A 26,968-nucleotide genomic window follows, 5' to 3' on the forward strand; every position below is an offset into this window, starting at 1 on the left:
ATTTTCCAGCCCAAGATAGTAACTGCCAAGTTTCTGACACCTGCCCTTGGACTTAGTCTGTTTCTTGCTTTTGTCAGCTCCCAGCCCCTAAAAATAAATAGTAATTCAAATTTATATATGTAAGAATCACCTGAGATACCTGTAGATTTTCAAGAACCAACCATAAAGATGCAAGCTTAGCAAGTCTAGGATTGTGTCCTAGAATTGACATTTTAACTAGCACTCCATGTAATTCTGAAGCAAATGATCTGAAACATACTTTGAGAAACACTACCTTCAAGAGATTGAAGTCTTGCCTCCAACACTAGCTCGGTACCTGAGACCATCTGCCAGCTGACTGCTTTCCCTGGAACAAGCATTCATTCTATCTGCCTCAATTTCAGAACATAGTGTATTCCTGGATTCCCTGTCACCATGCTCATCCTCAAGCTCCCCCAGGCCTTGTCCTTTTCAGAGAGCAAAACTAATTTCAGGTCCTGATAACTGGGAAGATACAGATTAAAAATAAGCACGACCTGCCCTCATGGAGTTTATGCGCTACTGAAGGAGGAGAGCAAGAAAAAATCGCAGGTAATAGATAAATGTTCTTCCCAATTTCTATTGTTACACTTGACTCCAACCCTCATTACAGCACTGAAGGCAATCTGGCAGAGTGACAGGAGACAACAATAATAAATCTAAATATTGTCGTCTGGTCCACATTTTTCTTCTTGTACAAAAGGATGTCGTGAAACTTTGTTTAAAGCACTGCCAAAGTCAAGATGGATTCTGGTCAAGCATTCCACTGATTTACCAGTCCAGTAGCCATGTCAAAAAGGCTTTATGTATGATAAAAAACAATAACCAAAGAAGCAGCTCCCCTACACCTGTATTTTTTTGACTGCTTACATTTCAGATCATTTCAGTTGTTCTTTTCTTCAAGTTTCCTGACTCACTTTTTTTTTAACTGTCTCCAAATTGCTGTTACACACATCTGGTGATTTTTAAATCTCAAGACATTATTTTTCATTTCTAGAATCTATTTGATCCTGTTGTTGTTAATAGATTCTATTCCTGCTGAAATTTCCTATCCATTTACTGCTTTTCTATCCATTTATTTCTTTGTTTTGGGGTAGAGTTATAATAGCTTCTTAAAAATTCTTGTCTACTGATTCCAACATCTGGGTCATCTTGAGTCCGTCTCCACTGATGGTTCTTTGAATATGTTTCTTCATATATCTCATGAGATTATATCATAGACATTGTGAATAAAACATTGTAGGAACTGTGCATTCTATGTTGTTGTTCTGAAGAGTGATTTTTTATGTTTAGTAGGCAGTTAACTTGGTTGATCTGAAGCTCCAAATTCTGTCTCCCTTATGGTAGGCAACAGTTGAAATATCTGTTCAGTTCTTTTTGTTTTAGCTCGGCTTCTTGAAGTCAGTCCCAAGGATGTGGAGTTCAGAGATCAGTGAGAAATTCGGGCAGTGTGGCTAATATCTTCTTTGGCTCTCTCCTCTTAAGGATTTCTTTCTCACTTTCCAGACTCTGGTCACTCTGAACTCTGTACTCTGATTCTTCAACTAGTAATGACTTAAGCTTTCTATATAATTATTCTTAGTGGCACTGTGTCTGCCTTAAGTTGAAAAAATGTTAAAAATGTTTCCCCTCTTACTAGTTCTCGAGTTTCTGCATGTTTTTGGTCATTCTCCATTGCCTTTAGATAATTTTTAATATTTTATCTGAAGTTTAATTTCGTGTGTGTGAGAGGGCTGGTCTAGCACAAGCTACTCCATCAACCATGACCTGCTCAACCTCTCATTAGTTTCTTGCCCTCTCCTCTCCCAGTTAAGGACCTGCTTGGGCTTTCCTAGGTATAGACACAAAACTCTAACATTCTCTAAAAAGAAGTTGATCATTAAAATAAATGAATATATTTATACTTCTTAAGATAGGCCTGAATTCCAAAAATGAACTCATCATACCTGATGGCCCAGTACTATCCAAATACCATGCAATTCCTGGGTCACTCCCAGTCCAGATGTCAATCAGTTGTGGCTTCCAACTTACTGTTCTATCAGGAATTATATTTTTTCAGTTATTCTAAACTCTTAAGACACAGAAGAACATATTAAAACATTCTACTACATTTCATTAACCAAATGAGTAAGACAGGATAGCTTTTATACTGTGACTTTCTCTTCATGATACTTTTTAAAATGGCATTATAATATTAGCCTGAGGGCCTTAATTCAGGTAACTTCCACTGTAATTTTTTCAGGCTCACTCCTGTTGAAATCCATTACATTTAATGAAAAGATGAAAAACAAAACGTGGGAAAAAAAAATTCCACAATTCCTCTTTCCTCACCAACCTATTAGCTTACAGTTAATTTTTAAAATAAATATTCATATTTCATTAAGGGAACTTTATGATTGTTTTGCTTTTTTGATTTTTGATGGCAGATTTTGTTTTACGACATCTCCTATTCACTTCACCCCAGAAAGCCTCTGACGCTATTTGGTGTATTTCTGTTTAATTTTATGCCACTGGACTGTTTCTCTTAAGTATTGCTGAGATTTATTTTCTATGATGGAGAAACAACATGCCACCTTTCCATTTAGCTTTGTGTTTTAGTGCTGCCCTTGTATTTCATAAAGGATAGATTTTCAGAGAGCATAACCAGGACTTACAAATTAAGATCTCTAGGTGTTTATTTTTCTTACCATGTTTTGCAAATCTAATGAGGTTTTGCAATCCTGTTCTGAGTGCTGCTAGTAGAGAAGAAGGGGTGTAGCACTACTTGTGTTTATTTTTCCATCATGCAATTTCCTAATTCTGGTCCTTAGAAACTAAGTGGAACTGTAAGGAAGAGAACAAAGAAAACAAAGCGCACCTCCATGATTCCTTTAAAAAGGTGAAAACCTAAATATAAGTAGATTCCACGGTAAGGAATCAAGTCATGACTTCTGTTAGTTCCTTAACTACTACCTGACAAAATTAAGTTGTATAACTAGTCAATCACATGGAAAAAAAATAGGCAATGCTTTAAGCTTCTAATGTCTTATTTATTCTTTTTCTTTATTATTCCTTATGTTGGTGTAAGTATTAGTACCTATTTTTTTATTCTGCTATGTATATTCCACCAAGGTTTTTTGTTTGTATGCTTTGTTTTTTAACTGGTAGCTGAAAAAGCCCAGGGATATACCTAGGTTTGGGAGAACTTAAAATTAAGATAATAGTTTAGCAGCCCACCAGCCTTCATTCAGCTTATATTACCTGTATATATAAAATTACTTTCTCAAATGTGGTGCTTACTTAGGAAAGAACAGTGGACTTAAGACCAACCTAGGCTGTTCTACAGCACCTCAACCCTAAATCCTAGTTTAAATCAGCTTGCACAGCAGCAGGAATATTTCAGTTTCCTATTGTTGTGTAGACAAATAATTTCCCTATCTGTCTACAGAAACAGAACCTTCTTGCCTATTCCCTTGTTCTTCATTTTTAGTCCAAAAATCCTCTGTAGAAGGCCTTCAATATATCCCATTACTGCTGCTTCTGCCTCTCTACCTGTGATGACCAACTTTGTTTCTCCATGTTCCTTTTACTACTCTAGCCTCATTTCAAACCAGTGTGCCCTTTCCATAATATAGGAAAATGGACAAAGATTTAATCATTTAACAAAAGGGTAAGCAAAAAATTCTAATAGACAAATTTTCTCTTGACTCTCTCATGAGAATGCCCCTTCTGATTTTTTCCATGTTGAATTCAGCTCTCATTCCAGTGCACCCAGAGTTGGAGAATCATATACCATGGCCCCAAGTATCAGTTTTGAAACTTCTCATTATCCTGACCCATCAGCTCAGTCTTTGAAGCACATACCATCCATACCCATTACCATTGCAGTTCTACACTGCTCTTCATCAGTGTCGCAACCCTTCTGAAATCTGGCTAGTAGTCCTGTCTTCATGGAGTCTCCCATCTCAGTTTCATTGACTCCAGCATTCACGCTATTGTGACCTCTCTTTGATCTGCCTTAAAAAATTCTGTCCTCTTGGCTCTGCTGATCTACTACTCCACCTTAAATTAACAACAGACCAGGGCGCCTGAGTGGCTCTGTGGGTTAAAGCCTCTGCCTTCAGCTCAGGTCTTGATCCCGGGTCCTGGGATCGAGCCCCTGGGCTCTATCAGCGAGGAGCCTGCTTCCTCCTCTCTCTGCCTGCCTCTCTGCCTATTTGTGACCTCTGTCAAATAAATTTAAAAAAACAGCTTTATAAATTAACAACAGACCAGCTGGGTTAAACATGCTTTTTGTTCCACTCTCTTCTGAAATTAGAAATCCTGATCTGTATCTCTGAATGACCCTCCAAGAGCATCCCTTTACCAGTATACTTTTCATTTAAAACGTTTTGAAATATACTTTCTCAGTTCCAAGCCCTCTCTGTTATTAATAGATTTAATTTTCTTGAAGTTAGTTTTATTTCTAAATCTAATAAATTATTCTTTTTAATACATTACTTAATAGTTACTGCATTCATAGAACATAAAATACCATTTCTCTATTCAATACTAACATTTTCCTATATAATTAATACATTAGTTCTAAGAAATTCCACGTCTTGCCCAGTTCTAATAGATGATCAGAGTTTTCTCTTTAATATTAGAAAATAACTGATCAATTTGCGATGTGATTAAAAATAAGAAATGAAAGATGAAAAGTCATCTCACATGTCTAAGAACACATTCACTGCTCTTCTTTTTCCTCCCACCATTGTTGCAGCCCCTACCCAGGAGTTGAGGGGAATGGTGCTGCTATCCCCACCATTTAACTACATAGAGTTACAAACTAACAAGTACTAAATGTACTGACTTCTTTCTTTCTTTTTTCTGGGATTTTTTCACCTCATTTTAAACCCAAGGGAAGCGGGGGAGTTTAACCTTGATTTTATAGAACCAGGGCTTCTACTTTCAATACAATGGTACTCCTTAATAAAACAATTTACTAGATAACATATTTGTAAATATCTCTTGAAACATCACTTATCCACATAAAAGAAAGTAATCTATAGATACCAAACAAAGGGAAAGCAGGAACATCAGAGACCAATGAGTACCAAGCTCACTCTCACCTAAAGGTTTCTACCAAATCCTGGAGACTTTGAGCTTTGGCTTTGACAGGAGCCCAAGAAATGGGATGTAGTAGCCTGTATTCACCCATGAGTGACTACAAAGGGCTATAACTTCGAGGATAACAGTGTCTTCCATGATAGTTCTTTTTTATAGAATATGTCACCTATGGACTTTTTTTTATAGTTTTGCAACCTGGCCTGGAATTTACTATAGTGGTTAGGTATATCTAAAATCAGAAAACCTAAGTAGTTACTTACCCTAAGTTTCTCAACCATAGATGGGAAGAATAGCAGCACTTCATGTTTGTATGGAAAATGCATATTGATTTACACACACCCAACTTAAAAACTTATGGAAAGGGGCAACTGGTTGGCTCAGTTGGTTAAGTGACTGCCTTGGCCTCAGGTGATGATCCCAGAGCCCCCGGATCGAGTCCCGCATTGTGCTCCCATACCTGCGGGGAGTCTGCTTCTCCCTCTGACCTTCTCCCTTCTCATGCTCTCTCTCACTCATTCTCTCAAATAAATAAATAAAATCGTTAAAAAAAAAAACTTATGGAAAAAAACCATTTGTAATTTGGTGATGCTTACGTTATTTTAAACACCACTTGGCAGATGATGTTAATGCAGTTCTTTTAGTTTATCAAACAAATATTTATTTGTTATTGAGTGCTATGATGTGTTAGACAGTATTCTAGGTGCTGAGACGAAGCAGTAAACGTAAGAAAATCCCTGCCCTCCGGAGACAGATGCAAAGCAAAAAGAAAACAGGTATAGGGGCCCCTGGGTGGCTCAGCGGGTTAAGGCCTCTGCCTTCAGCCCAGGTCGTGATCCCAGAGTCCTGGGATCGAGCCCCACATCGGGCTCTCTGCTCAATGCAGAGCCTGCTTCTCTCTCTCTCTCTCTGCCTGCCTCTCTGCCTACTTGTGTTCTCTGTCAAATAAATAAATAAAATCTTTAAAAAAAAAAAAAAAAGAAAAGAAAACAGGTATAGAAGCAGATGGTGTTGATGTTTGGAGTCAGGTTAAGTGGGAAAAAGGAGGATAAGGAATACCTGTGGAGTCTTGCATATGATGCTTTAGGAAGGCTCCCTAATAAAGGACCATCAGCTTTTGATGAACGACATGGGTCTCTGTGAAAGAACATTCTACATAGAGGGAACAGTTAGTATTAAGCTTTTCAAGTGAGGCCTACTTGACATGTTTGAAGTCTGTAAAGGAGATGAATTTAGCTAGAACATCATGAAAAAAGGCAAAGCTGGAGAGATACGAGATTAGAGAAGTAGCAGGTGTGCCAGATCCCAAGTGGCCTTGTAAGCCATGGTAAGAACACTGGCTTTCATTCTGAGTGAGGAAGGAAGTCACTCGAGGCTTTTGAGGAGAGGAGTGACATAAGCTGATTTGTGTGGAGATTTGATGATGGGGAAAAGCAGAATACCAATTACAATTACTATTACTATAATCCAGATGAGAGTAACTTAGATCAAGAAAGAAGTGGAACTGGTAAGAAGTTATCAGATTCTCCAAATATATTTTGAAGGTAGAGCCAAAAAGGATTTGCCTGGTGTACTGGGTATGTGGGAAGAAAGAGAAAAGTTAAAGGTAACTTACTAACTGTAAGATCTTTGGTCTAAGCAAACTACAAAATGAAATTGCCATTTAGTGAGATAGGGACAGTGTGGATTGGTAAAGAGAAAATAGAGTTCATTTTTACGCATAATAAGCTTAAGATGCCTATTACATATTCCAAGTGGATGATGTTGAGAAGACAGGAGTCTGAGCTCAGGGGACAGGTCTGAGCTGGTGACATGAATTTGAGAGTCATCAAACTAGAGAAGGCATTAACATGATATTGGTTGAGAGCACATAAGAAATGAGCATAGGAAGAGAAGAAAAGATACCTGAAGACTGGGCCTGGGCCACCCCACATATAGAGGTTAGTTGATGAGAAGAAACCAACAGAATATTCAAAATGTGCCAGTGAGGAAAAAAAAATCAAAGGACAGTGGTATTTATAAGCAAAATGAAGTAAAATTTCCAATCTCTAAGATACAATGTGGAATTGGATATTTGAGGTAAAATAGAGGCCAAGGACATTGCAAGAGATGAAGTCAAGAAACTGGAGTATTACAAGGATTATTTTTTGTGAATATTGAGATCACCAAGAATATTGAGAACCACATCAGAAATAATGACAGAGGGCGCCTGGGTGGCTCAGTGGGTTAAGCCGCTGCCTTCGGCTCAGGTCATGATCTTGGGGTCCTGGGATCGAGTCCCGCATCGGGCTCTCTGCTCAGCGGGGAGCCTGCTTCCCTCTCTCTCTCTCTGCCTGCCTCTCCGACTACATGTGATTTCTCTCTGTCGAATAAATAAATAAAATCTTAAAAAAATAATAATAATGACAGAGCCAGGTGTGAAAAATCTCCAAGGGGTGAGGAGTAGCAGGAGCCAGTAGAGGCCTATAGATATCTGCAGTGTGATGGCACCAGCTTCCAATTAAAGTCAAATAATTGTGAATATGTTGGTTGTTGGTAATAATAGGTTGGCCATGTGAAAATGTTGATGTTTGATCAATTTTCAATCTACAAAAATGGTGATTTCATATGGTTCAATCTAATAACTGAAGATATATAAAATATATCTGAGTTGTGATTGGCTTCATAACTTGTTATGTATTTATGTTAGTGCTATTTTCTTTTTCAGTTGGAAACTCCCTGAGATCAGGAATTTATATTTTACCACATGTGTTTCTTTCACAGCACTTAGGATTTGCTTGTTACTTTGAGTTGGTCATATACTTTTTATACATAAATTATTACTATAATTGCTATTGCTGACTTCTGTTATTTCAGGGTGATAATCATTCTCCTCACCTTCCAAGGTAAAAACAACTGAGAAATATACATATAGATTAGATGGGGATTGATACCAGCTTTACTACTGAGTAAACTGGAATAGGGAACACACTTAGACCTGAGGTGGAAGTGGGATCCCAGGTCTTTCTCCTCTGGAATGTATTCACGCACTTAGTCCCTTGACAAATGCAAAATGCATCCCAGGGGCACAGCCAGATTCTAACATGGGGTAGTGAACAGGGGAAGGTGAGGCTGGGCTGGGAGTAGCAGGTGCAAGTACTACAAAAGACTCCAGTCCTTGACTGCCTTCTCTCCGTATCTACTACAGCCAGTCCTTCGTGATGCTTTCTTCAGTTGTCATAGCCTTTGTGAGAACAAAGTGTTTTTAAATTTTGTTGGACAAGTGCCAGGTTTGAAAGATGTGGTCCAAGGCAGCAACTACTTCCCCTTCCACTCTTGTCACCCAGGGCTTACTGCAGTGAGCTCACCACCATGAGCAAGCAACTCAGTGAGAGAGCCAGAGAGGCCAGACCACATGAGTGCAGTGACCTTTCCAGGTATTTACCAATTAGGTAAGGCACTCCTTTCCTAGGGACATGTGAATTGAAGGAGTTAGAAGGTGGATGTTTTCTCCCCAGACCACCTGATGGTGGATTCAGGTTTTTTTGAAGCCTGAAGCCTGTACAATTTGGATAGTCCTCTTTATAAGGAAAAGAATATAAAATTACTAGTGTGAAATTAGGTAGAAGGTTTTAGAAGAGGCCTGAGCAAGTGAAAGTCTTGAAACTTAAGCATTATAGCTTTACAGTAAATCCTCCTGTGCTCTTGAGAAAGTAGCAATACCTGTTTTAATGCATGCATCAGTTAGGATGCTCTCAGACACAAACTTGCAAGTCAACCACCTTGAACTACCTTAAATAATAAAGAAGAGTAGTGGCTCACATTACTGAAGGGTCCAACTGTTGGACAGTTGGTAGACGGTAGATCTAGCAGCTTAACAATGTCATAATGACCCAGTTTCTTTCCATCTCTCCTCTGTGCTGCCCAAAGTATCTATTCCTCCTTAGGCATGTCCCTTCAGGTTCACAGCATGAATGCCAGCAGCAATGAGGACTATTAGCTAACCTTTTCCTGTTAGAAGATAAAGGACAACTTCAATCATAGAGCAAAATCTTGAGCTTCAGAAAATGGCTTGTTGGATTCAAGATTCTAAATGATTAAGGCCGGAGCCAAGCACTGTGGCAAGGACAGGGCAGCTTTAGTGTCAGGCCAACCAGGGCCCACATCCAGAGATAAGGATAAGGATATGGTTTAGCAAACTCATGTGGCTGCTGCATACTGGAGAAGTGGAACTGAGGTTGGTGAAACATCTACAGTATTAAACCAGAGATAAGAGTATGGAGAGTAGTAATCGAAATGTACTGAAAGTTTTCAAGATACTCATCTGATTTACATTTTCCCTTCCATCATCCTTTTTTTCTACCACAAGACTAAAAGCCCCAGGAAGGCAGTGGCCATTTGTTCACTAGTTACCCAGCACCTAGTGTAAGCGCTCAAAATGTATTGTGAGAATACCTGAATTTACCACAAACTTACGAGAAACAACTGGCAGGAACATTAAATAGGTGTCTATAAGGGCTTATGTAAAAGCGAACTATATAAGAATATGAAATAAGAACAAGAAAAAAAATATTAAGAGATTATTGGATTTGAGTTCAATTAAATAATTTTCAGGTCAGAATCTTGTCTTATCAAAGAAAGTGGAAATAGGACAAAAGGATTTTTTTAAAGTAGGTCTTCAAACTAACATGCCTGAGGTGTCAGAGACTTAGTAAGACATTTAGTAAGATTTGGTAAGACATGAAAGATATGTGCAAAGTGAAGGATTATTAAGACGATTATTTTATGTTGACATATAAGAAGGGACAACTTGATTCAGTGTGAGCATTAAGTTTGTAGTTGTGTAACAATGTAGTTGTGTAACAATGCCTTGAGCTGAATTTAATGATTTAACATGTTTTTCTATATACACGTAAAACATAAAGCAAGTAAAATCTTTTTTGTGTGATAAAGTTACTGAAGGAAAAAATATTGTGTAGCAATTTTGCATGACCTCTGATTTCCCATTTTCCACATCTTTTATTCTCTCTAGTCCTACCTGAAAAGATGGACAATAGTCTAAGTTTGGAAACTCAGATTATGTTTTAAGTATAGGAAGCCCTTTTTAAATTAATAACTTACTGGCAAATACTCCTATAAAAGGTTTATTTTTTGAACTGAAACATTATATTTCTTGAATTTTTGAATATTCAGTTTTATTAAAGCAAGCCATACCTGTTCTGAGTAATGTGGTGCTATGTGCAGTAGAGTTCATTTAGGGTGGAGTGGTTAGATTGCAATGATTTTAAATCAAGGCTCCACCTCGGAAACCTAGGAATGTTAGTAGGAGATTTAAAAAGGTCGACAGCTTGCCAAGAACTTCAGCTATTCTGATAAACAGTTTGATTACTGATGCTTAGTCTTGCATACTGAACAGGTTATCCAAGTCTTAGACTTGATGCTTGCTGCGAAGATAGTATTTGAATCACCCTTCCCACCAACATAGTCATTTATTTGTACATTTAAATGTCATTTTCTGTGAATATGTCAGTGTGCCACAAAGCATGCCAAAGTTTCCTATGACCACATGCCTCACCTTGACTTTCTGCACACTTCTATTACTTAAGAATGGAGTAGGAAAAATTAAATATATGTAAGGAAGAATGCGTAAAATGTTATATTTTGGAAAAGTAGATTTAGGGGCACCTGGGTGGCTCAGTGGGTTAAAGCCTCTGCCTTCGGCTCAGGTCATGATCCCAGAGTCCTGGGATTGAGCCCCACATCAGGCTCTCTGCTCGGCAGGGAGCTTACCCCTCTCTCTCTGCCTGCCTCTCTGCCTATCTGTGATCTCTGTCTGTCAAATAAATAAACAAAATCTTAAAAAAAAAAAAAAAAAGTAGATTTAAATTTTTTAATTTGAAAACAACAGCATATAAAAGGCCTTTGAAAGTTGAATGCAAAATTATGTGAAAATTGTGCGCAAGAATTTTATGCCAATTGACATAATTCTTTTCTGGATAAAGAATCTGATTTTGCTAGACCACTTAATCATCCTCTCATAGGGAAAAAAAATATGTTGGTGACATGTTTAAAGTGCCTTCAATAGTATTTAAAGTGAGTGATCTTCAAACCGAATAGCTATTTATTTACTAAAAGAGGGGAATCCTCTATGTCTGCACACAGATTTCAAGGTCCAAGATAATTCAATATATTCACAGAGTGAAGCCCTTTACAATGGCTGGTAATGGCCTATATAATCTGCCTTACTCCCCTTTCCACTTGGACTTCATCTACTTCTTTTCCCTCTCTTACTTCTGATCTACCTACACCGACCTCCTTGCTATAGCCAAATATGCCAGGCATTCTCTTTTTTTTTTTAAGCCTTTGTCCTAGCTGCTCCCTCCGCCTTGAACAATTCCTTAGACATCTGCTAGGAGAACTCCCTCACCTTCAAATCTCTGCTCAGACTTCATTTTCTCAGTAATGCCTATCCTGTCTTTCGTATCTAACATTGTGACTCTCCCCACTCTGGATCCCCTTTATACTGCTTTGTCTGCACCACATTTATCACCTTGTAACATAACGTATAAATTTTCTTATATATTGTGTTTATTGTCCATTTCTCATCTAGAATGTAAGCCTCATGTGAGAAGGACTTTCTTTTTCGTTGCCTGCTTAACCTCAGTCAGTGTCTGAAGAAATGCTTGTACATTGTAGGCTGACAGTAAATATTTCTTAAGTTAATGAACATTTCTATGATCTGCTTGATTACTGTTGAATCGGGAGCCACTTTAAGCATGTAAGATGTTTCAAAGTCAAACTTCCTCAAAGAAAGTGTGAAAATGAGCAAAGGAAATTCCATCTAAGATGGTGTTAGGAAGCCCTGAAGGGGGACTTCTTACACCACCACTTCCCATCTTTTATGGACCCCAATAGGAAAAAGCTTATCTGTACCTTCCACAATAGTAAGTTTACTTTACTACCACAGAAATAGAAAGGAAGATGTCCTACTGTCTCAGCAACAACTCAGCCAATGAGAAGTTGCCACAAGGGAACTCTTGCTCTCTCCTTCAATGGACTCTGATCCAAAAAGCTTCCAACTTTCTCCTTTCCTCTATAAAAACAAGCCCCTCTTTGTTCTCCCAAGTTGCCTATGGTTTGGCACAGTTTGAAGGTCCCAAACTGCTATTCTGAACAAATTTATTTTGCTCGAAAATTAACTGGTTATCTTAAGGTTGACAGGACGATTGTTACCTACTGCCCACAAAATTTTCATCTCCCAATCTCCAGCAAAAAGATTGATTTTTATAAGGAAGTAGTAGAAATGGGTGAAATTATCATTTCAAACACACAGGAGAAAAGAAATAAATGAAGATTCTGGTGATGGTTTGCTAAGTTTCATTTAGCATTAAAACAATGCTGGTTGGGATGTCCTAGAGACCACCAGAAACTGCGATCTCGACCGAGAGGTTTCCTGTTGGACTTCAAAGTAATATCCAACAGGACGATCAAGTCCATGGAAGGCCTGAATGACAAGCATTTAAATCTATTTGTTTTTCAGGTGCAGGCTTAACACTGAATACATACCCTCCTCCAGGGTTTACCTCAGTTCTGCCAACCTAAAGGTTCATGAGTTAGATGAAATAACGCAGCTGCCCAATGGCTGAATACGTCGGTGAAGGAAAGGTGGCAGTTCTACCTGGTCATTCCACCTGTTTGTCTGAGCCCAAGTAACTGAAATCTATAAATTCTGTGACTTGGTCACCTCTGCGGTGAAAATCCAAATGACTAATTCAGAGCTCGGAGTGTCCCTGGTAGATCCCCGCCAGCCCCCTTCCTGCCCCTGACATCTGAGCACGGCCAGTGACTCCATGATCTGGACGAACAAGCTCACTCACTTCAGGTCTGCTCTCCTCAGAGGGCGAAGTTGGGTCGGGGTCGCGTGTCATGCCGCCGTGTTTTGAGACTCTCGTGAATTGGGTCCGTTTCATGGACATTTGGCACGAGGTGGCCCGAGTGCACACCTCGCCCTGGGCCATTTGGGGACGTTGCAGAGGCGGCACCAGGCCCAGAGAGGAGCGGGACCGCCCGCCCCCGCGTCGCCCGCGGACGACGATTCTGCTGCGGGCGCGGATGTCCACAGGGCACGACCCGGGTAAAACTTCTTGAGCTCCACCCCCCGGGCGGGGCTCAGGCTCGGCCCAACCACTGCGCGCGGGAGGGGGGGGCCGTACCAATATCGCAGTCCTAACGTGAGCGCCGACTCTTATCCTGGGCTTCCGCGCTCTCTCCTGAAAGGCTCCCTCTTCCTTGTATACTCGCCGCAACTCCGAAAAGCCCCGTCCTACTCTTCCTACCCCGTTTCCTCCACGGCCCCCCCCCCCCGTTTTCGCTTGGTGCGGTCCCGTGTCGCTGGTCACGCGGCGGCGGGGCCTTCCCGGAGCCCAGGTGGTGTTTCTCACAGCCTTTGCCCGCGGCCTTTGGAGCGGTTTTGCGGCTGGGAAGATGCCGGGCTGGGGTCGCGTAACTTTAGTCCTCCTAACCGCGGCTGCAACCTGTGCCTTGGCGCAGCAGGCGCCGCCGGTGAGTGAGCTCTAGGGGAGGGCGCGGAGGCGCGGAGGTGGCGCAGGTGCGGGTGTGGCTGGTCAGGTGGGCGTGAGGAGCAGCGGGTGCCGGGCACCATCTTTCCGGGGGGTCTGTGGTCTACTTTGCGGGTGTGTGGGTGCAGACTGGACTGGTGAGCCCTGTCCGGGGATGATTCCGTACAAGCTGGGACAAGAAGGCCTTCAGGGAGATCCTAATCTATGTACAAGCCTGGTAGTGATTGGGGCACCCCCAATTTGAGTGATTGCGCTTGTTCTACCAGTTCCAGGCTCGCGCATCCTGAACTGCTAAGAGAAAAAGTCCCAGTCGTCTTGTGTACATCGCTCAGTTAAGCGACGGACTGCTTGATGACTTTGGTTTTCTCTGCCAGGTGACAGGTGCTGCAAGAGTAGTTGCAGCCTAGGCTTCTGAGGTCCCCGGGAAAGGTCCATTCGTCCCCAGTCAGGGCAGTGGGAGCAGCTCAGGCCCTGGCGTCGCTGCTGTCGCCTTACTCTCTTCCTCCCCCAGTCATGGGAATGCCTGTCCCGTGGCTCTTTCCCCAAAAGGAAGTCACAGGAACCCAGACTTTGTGACTGCAAGAGACAGCGAGGGACCAGCCAGAGAAGGAAGTAGATTCAGTGGGAAAATGTCTAGCCAGAGGTTACACTATTGTTTACTGAAGCATGCCTAAACTCTGGCCTCTTGACACCTAATCCGGTGCTCTTTCATACTTCTCTTCTTTAAAAACAGTAACTCTCCACTTTTCTTTGCCAAGAGATCAGATAAAGAGGAATTTGAGTGCATCTGACTTAAAATTAGATGAGGGTGGTCTTGAATAGCTTAGGTAGGTTATTGGTGGGAGCAAGGTATGTATTCTCTTCTTACTCTTTTGTTTTTCTAAGAAGAAATGATCTAAAAATGGAATCATGATGGGATATTATTTATTTATTAAAATTGATGGGATACTAAGCAAATAAAAGTGGAATAAAATGGCATGTACAGTGATTTCAGTAACAAAAATGCACAATATATACATGTAGACAAGGATTAGAAGGATATAAGAAATAAAATTAGTTTACTTTAGTGTGTGTAGGGAATTAATATGCTGTAAAGTGGTTGAGATTATGAGAATTTTAAAAGAATTTAACTCTTTGGTACCTTAAGTGCCCTTCAGTCAAAGGCCACCAGGAAAAACACCTGTAGTTTAACAAATTGGGTTTATTACTGTTTGCAGTGAGAGAGAATGTACACCATGGGCAGTTGTGGGGTCTCTCCATAAAAGGGCATTTGGCAAAACCTATTTAATAGTTTGGACTTTGGTTGTGTGATTTGTGGCTAGGTCCAAGGAATAGGGGGTTTGCTCTACATTGGATATTTTTAGAAGGTGGGGCAATAGTATGATTGGGTAAAGAAGAAGCATTCATTTAGCAAGAGAAGGGGGTGTGTGGCATTTTGTGGGTTGCGCAATACCCTTGTTTTTGTCTGTGATTAAATAGAATCATGAAGTAGCCTTGCTTTGTTTCACTTTATCATGTCTCAGAGTCACCTGAACTGAGGTGGGTGTTCTGTGAGATGGATTATAACCAACGTAACAGAAGTGGCCTGGACACTCGTGTGTCATTACCAATTAATAATATTAGGGTCTAACTGTGAACCTCTGAGCAGTTTCAGTTGTTAGGGGATGCTTTTTTTTTTTTCTTTCTCAATACTTTATTCTTTCATGCAAGAGAGTTTTTGAAAAGCTATCTTTAAAACAACAAATAGTTCTTATCTAAATAGTGGTTATCAAAAATCTAGTCTAGCCACTGGTTTCACTTGGGAAGCTATTTTCACAAGTCTTTAATGAGATGAGAAAAATTAGGGCATAAAACCAAAATTATTAATTTAGAGTGTTATCTGTTATTCTGATTTGATGGCTTTTCAGTTTTTGTTGTTAAAGTGTTCTTTTATGTATGTGGGGTTTTGTTTGTTTTTTAACCTCTCCACATGGGAGAATAAAAATTTGGATTCCCTTGTGCTGGGCTTTTCTTAAACATTAATCTGAAAAATCCTGGCTGAAAAGGACCTTTGGAACCTTGTCACATTCTCCAACAAGAATAAGCAGTTTTTCACTTTGAATCATATGATAAACTGTTCACATCCACATAGTAACAAAAGATATTTCAAAACTTCTTTTGATAAATGTGAACAGTGAGGACTGGCTTTAAATTACAAACAAAAACCATTTGATTTGGAATGTCTGTGGATTTTGTGTGTGAGGCTTTTCAGAATATAGCATATTTTAAGGTTTTCCTGAGTCATTCTTTGTTATTAATTTTATTAAAAGACCTACTAAAAGGTGGTGGTGGTGGGAATGACACAAGAAATATTTGAAGAGGGAGATGAAGACAGTGTCATGGAGGGCTCTGTGGACCTGGTTAAGGGTTTTCACTTTTAAAAGATCAGTCTGGGTTGGAAGGGAGCAAGGGTGGATATGAGGAGACTAGTCGGGGGAAGAAAATAAGGTGCAGGATGTACCATGTCTACACACATTAAGAAGGTGGTGTAGTGGAAAGGGAGAGAAGTGGATGTTTCTAGAGAAAAGTAGGAGATACAATGAGCAGAAGGAAGGATTAGATGAGGATGAGGGACAGGCACTGTCCTCAAGTGTCAGTTGGCTGAATTGTGGTATCACTGCCCGGAAACACAAGAAGGGAAAAGTTGCAGGGTGGAAGAATGAAGATTGTTTTTATTCTAGTTATGTTGAATTTCCAGTGGCACCGGGATACCCAGAAGACCTTTTGGACTAGAGCTCAGAAGAGGGAAATGGGAGTTGGAGACATACTACTTGAAGCCATTGGAGCAGGTGAACATTGAGCAGACAGATGATATAGAGAGAGAAGAGGACAAGGCCAAGGTTAGGGCACCCACACATGTATGTGTCAGGTAGAGAAGAAATGGCAAAGTTTTAAAGCAACAGCCAGAGTGGGAGAGTGAGTGTTGCAGAAGCAAAGAGGAGAGAGTGGAACAGGTGTCTCCTTGTGTTGGGTGCCTTTATAACAGTCGGGTGTCTGTTATACTTGGTAGTTGGAGGTCACTGGTCACCTTGGCCTGAGCAGTGTTGGGAACAGAATAAGTTGCTGTAAGCGGCGGAGTGATGAGAAGGAAAGGAAGCCAAGTGGAAGAGATGACTGTTGTCAGTAATAAATCTGAGCAGATTCTGAAAATGTGTGAGAATGAAACATAATGACTGAGGAATTAATTGCTGAGTCAAACTTATTTTTATGCATCAGCTTCTTATATCAGCTTCTCATATGAGTGATAATATCATTGATGTGATAGCTAGTAGATCAGCTTTTAGCAGTGATTTTTATGAAGTTTCCTAAAACCACATACACGCTTTCTGGCCTGGCCAGTATTACTGTACTGCATCTGCTTTCCCCCAGTACTCCAAAGGAAGGAATATAAATCTGTTCACTTAGTCAACAGATATTGCAGGCCTACTGTGTGCCACATTATGTTCCAGATGCCGGTAATGAGTTAGTGATAGATAAAAGGTCCCAGCCCTCATGGAAGGCTTATTCCCATTCCTTTAACCTAAATATTCCTAGTTTAATAGCCATCCCATCAAAGGTCAGAAAACAAACTTTGCTTGCCTATTTGAGTTTGTTATGTGTGCAAGAAATACGCCTTACTCAGTAGGTTTGTGTTTGCTCTATTGTACACAGAGAATATATTTTTTTAAGATTTTATTTACTTATTTGACAGAGATCACAGTAGGCAGAGAGGCAGGCAGAGAGACAGAGAGAGGAGGAAGCAGGCTCTCTGCTTAGCAGGGAGCCTGATGCAGGGCTCAATCCCAGGACCCTGAGATCATGACCTGAGCTGAAGGCAGAAGTTTAACCCACTGAGCCACCCAGGCGCCCCTGTACACAGAGAATATTTTAAGAAACAAATCATATTTAGGAAATAATTGTTGGTGAATTTAAGAATTAAAATTGCCTTGCTAGAATTAATTTGACTTCTTTTTTGATGGTATGAGTACTGGAGTGAGCTATGTAATTTCTTCAGATTACCTTTCATTGCCTTTTTCTGACTGTGTAAGTAAGACAAGGACATGAGGTCTTCCTGAACTTTCTTTAAAGTCTTAGAAACATATATTTCATGGAAGTTCTTACTAACTCCACAGGATGCAAATATTTCAAGGAGTTGGATAAGTTATGTCGTTTCTTTTAGGCAAGGAGCATTTGAGTTGTTAATGGGAGAATTTTTACTTTCTATGTTATTTTCCTGTGTCCAGTAGCTCTGTAATTTTTTTTTTAATGAATGGGGAAGAAATAAGACTACTTAATCCCGGGGTGCCTGTGTGGCTCAGTGGATTAAAGCCTCTGCCTTCAGCTCAGGTCATGGTCCCGGGGTCCTGGGATTGAGCCCCTCATCAGGCTCTCTGATCTGCAGGGAGCCTGCTTCCTCCCCTCTCTCTCTCTGTCTGCCTTTCTGCCTACTTGTGATCTCTCTCTCTCTGTCAAATAAATAAAATCTTTAAAAAAAAAAAAAAAAAGACTGCTTAATCTCTAAGAGGTTCAAATCCTATCAAATGATTAGAGTAATTAGTGAATTCATTGACCCAGAAAGGATTTACAGAACATTTCACAGAGATTTTCACTACTTCCTCTGGTCCTAGGAAACAAATATTAGAGGGAGCTAGTGAGAGAGAGATTGAAAGTCCCAGTTGGTTGTGTGCTTGCCCTCCTGTGACAGAGCAGCACAATATGCCAAGCCGTCTGTATAAACCTCTACATATCACCTATTTATAGTCTTTACCTATCATCTATTTAAATTTTGCCTGTCTTGATAAGGTTGTCTTATTGTGTAGAGTTAAATTTGGAGATAGTAGGAACCTTTAAATAACAAATGAGTGTGTTGTAATTCCATTTCAAGTCTCTACATAGATTTTGAAGCTTTCCTTGTAGAAGAGTCCCTTGAAGGTGAAAATGCAGCTGTCTCCACTCTACCCCCAAATCTAACCTGTTTAAAATGACCTTGGTGTTCATACCTTCTGAGCACCTGAAACACCCTCATCTTACACTGCTACCCTTAAAATTTTCAATCACAGTTACGCCTTGCTCTTTCAACGAGATTCTATATAGATGTCATGTCTGTACATGGTGTTTGTTTATTGCTGCCAGGATTATCAGAGCATAATCTTGTTCACCTCAGACTCCCACATACATGATGGCAAGGCTGCTCTCCCTTCTGGGGCAAGTTGAATGCTCTCCTAAGACTTGACAGAGCACTTTCAACGTCTCTCACATTGTCTCGTAAGAAGCATGCCTTGCCATTTGATTTTTATATTGGCTTTTGCACTTAGGCCATGCGGATATAATTATTAGGAATAGACAAGCATTATTCCATTGCACGACTTGCTGAGTTGATTCTAGTGATCCTGAAGGAGAAGCACATTATTCCCTATTAGGAGTTAAATTGAGACATTGGCATTATTGCTGTCTCTGTGGGAAACCATGTGAGAGAGGAAGCAGGGGAAGGAAGCTGGACTGGGACTTTGGAGACTGGTTCTGTCACCAGCTGTGTAACCTTCAGTTAGTGATGGAGGTGGGGCTTGTATCCTAAATATGAACCTAAAGTTCCCGATAACTTGAAATTCAGTAAAAGGGCATAAATTGGATTTTTATGAATTAAATCATATTCTAACCCAAAAGTTCTTATATTTAGAAGAATCTTACAGTGGATAAGTTAGAATGAAATATGAGTTGCATTTCTAAAGCTAATAATTTGCTCTTATTAAATGGTGTCTATGGAAAATTAATAGTTGCAACTTATGACTTTCTTAAATAGAGTGCTACTTTTTAGTGTCCATTTCTAACTTTGCTAAACAAGGACAGATGAACTTAGAGTACTGTGCCTACATTGCATTTATATGTTATTGCCTTTTTTTTTTTTAAAGATTTTATTTATTTGAGAGAGAGAGAGGAAGAGAGCTTGCAAGAGTTGGAGAGGGGCAGTGGGAGAGAGGAAGGAATCTCAAGCAGACTCCACAGTGAACACAGAGCCCAATGTGGGGCTCCATCCCACATCCCTGAGACCATGACATCCCCTGAAACCAAGGGTCAGGCTCTAAACTGAGTGAGCCACCCAGGCACCCTTTGTTGTTGTTGTTGTTTTTAATTCCAGCTACTTGACATACAATGTAATATTAATTTGAGCTGTACAATATAGTGATTCAACACTTCCATACATCATCCATGCTCATCAGTACAAGTGCGCTCCTTAATTTACACCCTCCCCTCTGATAACCATCAGTTTGTTCTCTATAATTAAGAGTCTGTTTCTTGATTTGACTCTCTTTTTTCCACCTTTGCTCTTTTGTTTTGTTTCTTAGATTCCACATATGAGTGAAGCCATGTGGTATTTGTCTTTCTCTGACTTATTTCACTTAGCATAATTGCTCCATGTGATTGGAAATGGCAAGATTTTGTTTCCCTTGCCTCTGGAGACATATGTAGAAAAAAGTTGCTTCAGCCGATGTCAGAGAAGTTACTGCCTGCGCTCTTTTCTAGGATTTTTATAGTTTCATGTCTCACATTTAGGTCTTTAATCCGTCCTAAATTTATTTTTGTGTGTAGTATAAGCAAGTGGTCCATTTTCATTCTTTTGCACATTCTTGTCCAGTTTTCCCAACACCATTTGTTGAGATTGTGGTTTTCTTTTTCCCCCATTAGATATTCTTTCCTGTTTTATCCAAGATTGACCATAGAATTGCATGTTTGATTTTGGGTTTTCTGTTCTTTTCCATGATCAATGTGTGTTTTTTGTGTATCATTATGTTTTGATCACTGCAACTTTGTAATATAACTTGAAGTTATGCCTTGTTATTTGATTTTTGAAGTGCCTCCAGCTCTGCTTTTCTTTTTTATGATTGCTTTGGCTCTTCAGGTTTTTTTGTGGTTCCATACAAATTTTAGAACTCTTTGTTCTAGGTCTGTGAAAAATGTTGATAGGGATTGCATTAAATGCAGAACTAAAAACTTCCCTTTTAGAACTGCTTTTCCTGCATTCTAAAAGTTTTGGACCATTCTGTTTTCATTTTCATTTGTTTCCATTTACTTTTTAAATTTTCTCTTTTATTTCGTGGTTGACCCATTTATTTTTTAGGAGCATGGTATTTAACTCCCGTATATTTGTGCTCTTTGCAGATTTTTCTTGTAATTGACTTCTCGTTTCATGACATTGTGGTAGGAAAAGATGCATGGTATGCTTTGATCTTTTTAAATTTGTTGAGGGCTTATTTTATGAGCTAATATATCATCTGTTATGGAAAATGTTTCATGTGCACTTGAAAATGTATATTCTGCTGTTTCAGGGTGGAATGTTCTGAGTATATCTGTTCTAGCATGTCATTCCAAGCTATTGTTTACTTGTTGACTTTCTGTTTAGGTGATTCATCCGCTGAAGTAAGTACAATGTTAAAGTCCCCTACCATTCTTGTACTATTTTATTAGTACCTTTGTGTTTTTTATTAGCTGATTTATGTATTTGGGTGCATAAATATATACAGTTGTTATATCTTCTTGTTGGATTATCCCCTTTATGATTATATAACGTCCTTCTCTGTCTCTTGTTATAGTCTTTCTTTAAACTCTAGTTTGTCTAATATGAGTATTACTACTCTGGCTTTCTTTTGACATCCATTTGCATGATAGATATTTGTCCATTCCCTGACTTTCAATCTGCAGGTGACTTTATGTCTAAAATGAGTCTCTAATAGGCAGTATATAGATGGATTTTGTTTTTGTTTTTGTTTTTTTGTTCTGTCACCCTGCATCTTTTGATAGAAGTATTTCATCTGTTTACATGCAAAGAAATTATTGATAGATATGTATTGTCACTTTACTACTTGTTTTATATTTGTTTCTCAGGTTTTTCTCTGATCCTTTCTCATGTTTTTCTTTAATGGTTTGCTGATTTTCTTTAGTGATATATTTGGATTTCTTCCTCTTTATTCTTTGCATGTTTATTAGTGGTTTTTGATTTATAATTTCCATTAGGTTTATATATAACCTCCTCTGCATATGCAGTCTATATTAAATGAATGGTCCTTTATGTTGGAATCCATTCATTACTCCTCTCCTCCCCATGTTTTAGGTATATGTTGTTAAATCTTACATCCTTTTATTTTGTGAGTTCCTTGACTGATTTCTTACAGAAATATTCATTTTTACTGCTTTTGTGTTTCCTACCTTTATACTGTCACCTTTGGTCTTTCCTTTCTACTCTAAGAGTCCCTCCTAATACTTCTTGCAGAGCTGGTTTAATGGTCACACTCTCCTTTAGTTTTTGTTTGACTGGGAAATTCTTCATCTCTCCTTCTATTCGGAATGATATGCTTGCTGGAGATAGTATTCTTGGCTACAGATTTTTCCCTTTCAGTGCTTTGAATATATCGTGCTACTTTCTTCTGGGTTGGAAGGTTTCTGAGGAAAAATCTCCTGCTGGCCTTATGGGTTTTCCCTTTTAAGTTACTGTCTTTTTCGTCTTCATGTTTTTAAATTTTTTTCCCCTTATCACTGTATTTTGCCAATTTAATTACAATATTTCCTGGTGTGGATCTGCTTTTCTTGACTTTGATGGGAGTTCTCTGTGCCTTCTGGATTAGGGAAGTTTTCAGCTATTATTTCTTCAAATAAGGTTTCTATTCCCTTTTCTCTCTCCTGTTCTTTTAGGAGTCCATTAATATAAATGTTATTACACTTGATGGAGTCACTGAGTTCCCTAAATCTTTTCTCTTATTGCATAATTATTTTGTCTCTTTTTTGTTCATCTTGATTATTTTCCATTACTCTCGCTTCTAGATCACTAATTCATTCCTCTGCTTCTTATCCTGATATTCATTTCATCATTATGTTTGTCATTTCATTTATTGTACCTTTTCTCTCTGTTCTGTTACTCCTGTGCGTGTTAAGGGTCTCATTCAAATCTTCTACTCCTTTCTCAATTCCAGTGGGTATCCTTATGATCTTACTTTAAATTCTTTACCAAGCATGTTAGCTATATGTGTTCAGCTTAGATTTATGGCCGTGTCCTGTCCTTTCATTTGGGATAAGTTTCTCTGTCTTCTCATTTTATTTAAGTTTCAGTGTCTGCTTCTGTGTGTTGGGAAAGTCTGCATCTTACAGTGCAGAGATGCGGTATGGGAGGGAAACAGAAAATGTTTCTTGAAGAAACATTGAAGAAAATGGTCTTACAAAGAAGAGGTCCCGTAGTGTCCTGCCATATAGTGTCCCTTGTTTCCCAGGGCCTGGTGCTTCTGAGAGTGTCTCCACTGTATGTTGCCTGTGCTCTGCTGTTCTGTTCCGGCCCCTTTATCTTTCAGGCCACTTGTCTGCAGAAGCTCTCTTTGCCTGTTGTGGGCATGGTTTGATTCCTGGATTTTGACTAGGTGTGCTCTGGTCTGTTTGTGACATGAGACTATTGTCACTGCAGCTGGAACAGAAGCTCTGCAAATTCCCATGTTGGGAGGTACAGTTTGAGCAGGGGTTTGAACTGGTCTTCTGGGGGAAGGGAACTGCTGTGCTAGGACTGAGGCAAGTGTGACTTGGGGAGGGGGAGTTTCCGCTGGGGTACAGGTTTGGGACTTGGTCTAAGCATATTAAGTAGTGAGTGTGGGTACAGCACTGCTTCCTGCAGCTGACCCTGGGCTTATGCTGATGGGTGTGGGAGGGAAATGGCCAGCCAGTTCCTTTGTTCCTGCAGTGGTCTCTCGTGAATGTTGTCTCTCTGGGATGTGCTCAGAGATGAGCAGATAACCCCCCAGGTATTCTCTGGATCGTTATTTCCACACACTCTGTGGATTGTTTGCCTGCCTTCGCTCTAAGAGCTACACAGTGCTCTCTGGGCTCTAACCCAGCCAAGTCTGATCTTAAACTCCAGGCATTAAGCCCCAGAAGTTTCAGGAAATTATGAAATTTGGCCCTTCTCACTTCTCAAGGCAATTGCTAAGGGGGGGGGGGGTGTTCATTTTCCCTTGTACTCCCTGTGTGCTAGTTTGTCTCTTGCCATTCTCTGAGACCCTGCCTCCCTCCCCACTGCAGCAGTCATGATCTGTTTCCCTCCCATACTGCATCTCTGCACTTCCTACCTTCACGTGGCCTCTTCTCTACTTTTAGTTGTGGAGTTCTACCAGTTTTCAGGTCAATTTCTGAGGTATATAGGATGATTTGATAGTTATCTAATTGTGTTCATAGGATAAAGGGAGCCTAGAGTCCTCCCACTCTGCTACCATCTGTCCTTGTTCTGTATGTTGTTATTTTAAAATAATTTTAGATAATGACAGTTTCAGACACTTAAAAATAATGTCAGAGAATCATTCCTTGAAAATCTCCCCCACAATGTAAATGAAATTATACAATTTTTAAATTCAATGTTTTAAAGCTTATATTGAAGTATGTATAGTTAAAATCAAATTATATAGATAGGCTTATGATGAAAATCAGGTTTCCTACTTCATTCTTTCTACCCCAGTTACCTTTCCCTAGAAGCAAACACTTTTAACTGTACTCAGGTGATAGTCAGCAGAACCTGTGTTTACTATCATACTAGTTGTGTGCAGCTCAGTCTGTTTTAATTAATTGGTGCTTCTGCCATATTGGGGGCTAAAAGTTTTAAGTCACTCCTGGTTATTTTTATGAATATTATTTTGGTATGTTTATGCTTAATTTGTCTCAATTAATTTTAGGCATTGTTTTCTCTAATACAGCAATGATGGATAAGAATTTAGCTTACTTTCAACCATCTTTCCTGCATATTTTTTTGAAACAGTTTTGAGATGTAACTGATATACAATTCACCCCCTAAAATTAGACAGTTCAATGGCTTCATTATATTCACAGAGTTGTGCAGTCATTTCTCTAATCAGTTTTAGAACATGTTCATGAGCCCCAAAATAAACTTCTTTTCCCTTAGTCCTAACCCTGAAACCTACCCCTCCCCTCGGTAACCACAAATAAACTTTGTCTCTATGGATTTGTCCTTTCTGAACATTTTATGTAAAGAGGATCAAAAGTATGTGGTTCTTTGTGGTTGGCTGCTTTCACTTAGCGTGTTTTCAAGGTTCATCCACACTGTAGCATGTAGCCATACTTCATTTCTATTTATGATTGAATAATTTCCATTGTATGCATATACCACATTTTGATCATCCATTTATCAGTTAATGGACATTAAGTTTGTTTCCACTTTTGGTATTGTGAGTAATGATGCTATGAACATTTGTATTTGTGTACATTTTTTGTGTGGACACGTTTTCATATCTTTTCAGTTTATGACTAGGAACAGAATTGTGGGGTCACATGGTTAACTATATGTTTAACTGAGAAAGCACCAGTTTTCCAAAGCAGCTGCACTATTTTACATTCACACTAACATTGAATGGAGGTTCCAGTTTCTCCACATCTGTGCTAACACTTATTAATTTTATTATTATTGCCATCTTAGTTGTTGTGAAGTGGTATCTCATTGTGGTTTTGATTTGCATTTCCCTATTGGCAAATTATGTTTGGCATCTTTTCATGTGTTTACTGACTTAAATCTTTGAATAAATGTCTATTCAAATCCTTTGCCTATTTTTAAATTAATTTGTCTTTTTCTTATTGATCTTTAAGATATATATTCTAGATACAGATCTTTTATCAAACATATGATTTGCTGTTGGCATAAATGTGAGGATTTATTTCTTGGACTCTCAATTCTATTTCACTGATGTGGAATCAAATCAATATTCCAGATATTTCCAAATATTCCAAAAATGTTTGGAAACAAATCTATTCAATTGATTTGTCTTTATGCTGATATTGCAGTGTCTTGTTTACTGTTGCTTTTATAGTAAGTTTCAAATTAGGAGGTGTCAGTCTTCCAACTTTGTTGGTCTTTTTCAAGACTATTTTGACTATTATTTGTTCCTTGAATTGTCATATGAAATTTAGTGTCACTTGACTTTCTGCAGAGAAGCCAGATGGGATTTAAATACGTATTGCATCAAATCTATGGATCATTTGAGTATTGCCATCTTAACAATATTAAGTTTTCTGGCCTATGAACATATATGGCTTCCATTTACTTAGATCTTTAATTTCTTTTTATAGTGTTTTATAATTTACAGTGTACAAGTCTTATACTTCTTTGTTTAAAGTTATTACTAAGTATCATATTGTTTGATGTTATTTTAAGTAGAACTGTTACCTTAATTTCATTTTCAGTTTGCTCATTGCTACTGTATAAAATTGATTTTGTACATTGATTATGTATCCTGCAAACTTGCTGAATTCATTTATTATTTTTTAAAGTTTTTAGTGGATTTTTTAGGGCTTCTTCCTTTTTTTTTTAATAAATTATATCATCTGGAAATGAGATAGTTTCTTTTCCAGTTTGGATCCTTTTTGTTTTCTTGCCTAATTGTTCTGGCTAGATACTCTAGCTCATGTGGTGCATGTGGACATCCTTGACCCCTCCCACTTTTTTCTCCCTTCTCTTCATTTCTATATTTTTTTACCCTTGCATAGTCAACATCAATAACATAACTGTAATTGAGTCATCAATGATTTTTCTGTATATCTACTTTTAAAAATGGAAAGAGTAAACACTGTTTAAAGAAGTATGATTTGTAAGTATTGGTTATTGCCCAATGTGCTGTGACTATATTTCCTTTTCTGTAATTCTAAAGTCACAAATCTAATGACACTGAAAGAATATTCAATATATTTTCTACCACATATTCATATTCATGACACATTTTAGTTTGCTTCATGTTTATATCATGGCATTCTTGTACAGACCTTTTTCCTTAGAGTTTCTAATTGGTTTCTTTTCATTTTTTGTAATTAGAAGAAGAAACTAAATCTAGGCCAGCCTGACTATTCTTTTTTTGAGAGAAAGAGAGGGGGGCAGAGAGGGCATGTGAGCAGGGGTTGAAGAGAGGGAGAATCTTTTTTATTATTTTTTTTTAAGATTTTATTTATTTATTTGACAGAGATCACAAGTAGGCAGAGAGGCAGAGAGAGAGGAGGAAGCAGGCTCCCCGCTGAGCAGAGAGCCCGATGCAGGACTCAATCCCAGGACCCCGAGATCATGACCTGAGCCGAAGGCAGCGGCTTAACCCACTGAGCCACCCAGGCGCCCGAGAGAGAAAGAATCTTAAGAAGACTCCTTCCACACTGAGTGCAGAGCCGTACACAGAGCTCGATCTCATGACCCTGAGTCATGACCTGAGCTGAAATCAAGAGTTGGGTGCTTAACCAACTGAGCCACCTAGGTGCCCCCATTCTACCTATGT

General features: G+C 39.1%; 1 protein-coding gene and 1 long non-coding RNA gene across 2 annotated transcripts in view; one reads left to right on the forward strand and one right to left on the reverse strand.

Annotated features, from left to right (window-relative positions):
• Positions 1-13,209, reverse strand: part of LOC309855374 — a 411,593-nt gene extending 398,384 nt beyond the window's left edge. Inside the window, exon 1 of the long non-coding RNA XR_014306764.1 lies at positions 12,960-13,209. This is a non-coding gene — a long non-coding RNA (uncharacterized lncRNA). The remainder of the gene's footprint in view (positions 1-12,959) is intronic.
• Positions 13,210-13,281: 72 nt separating this feature from the next.
• Positions 13,282-26,968, forward strand: part of ASAH1 (N-acylsphingosine amidohydrolase 1) — a 45,473-nt gene continuing 31,786 nt past the window's right edge. The window contains exon 1 of the mRNA XM_082715607.1: positions 13,282-13,644. Within this exon, the coding sequence (XP_082571733.1) occupies positions 13,567-13,644 (78 nt within the window). The 5' untranslated portion in view covers positions 13,282-13,566. The remainder of the gene's footprint in view (positions 13,645-26,968) is intronic.

Source organism: Mustela nivalis, assembly GCF_964662115.1.
Source record: "Mustela nivalis genome assembly, chromosome: 20".
NCBI lineage: Eukaryota > Metazoa > Chordata > Mammalia > Carnivora > Mustelidae > Mustela > Mustela nivalis.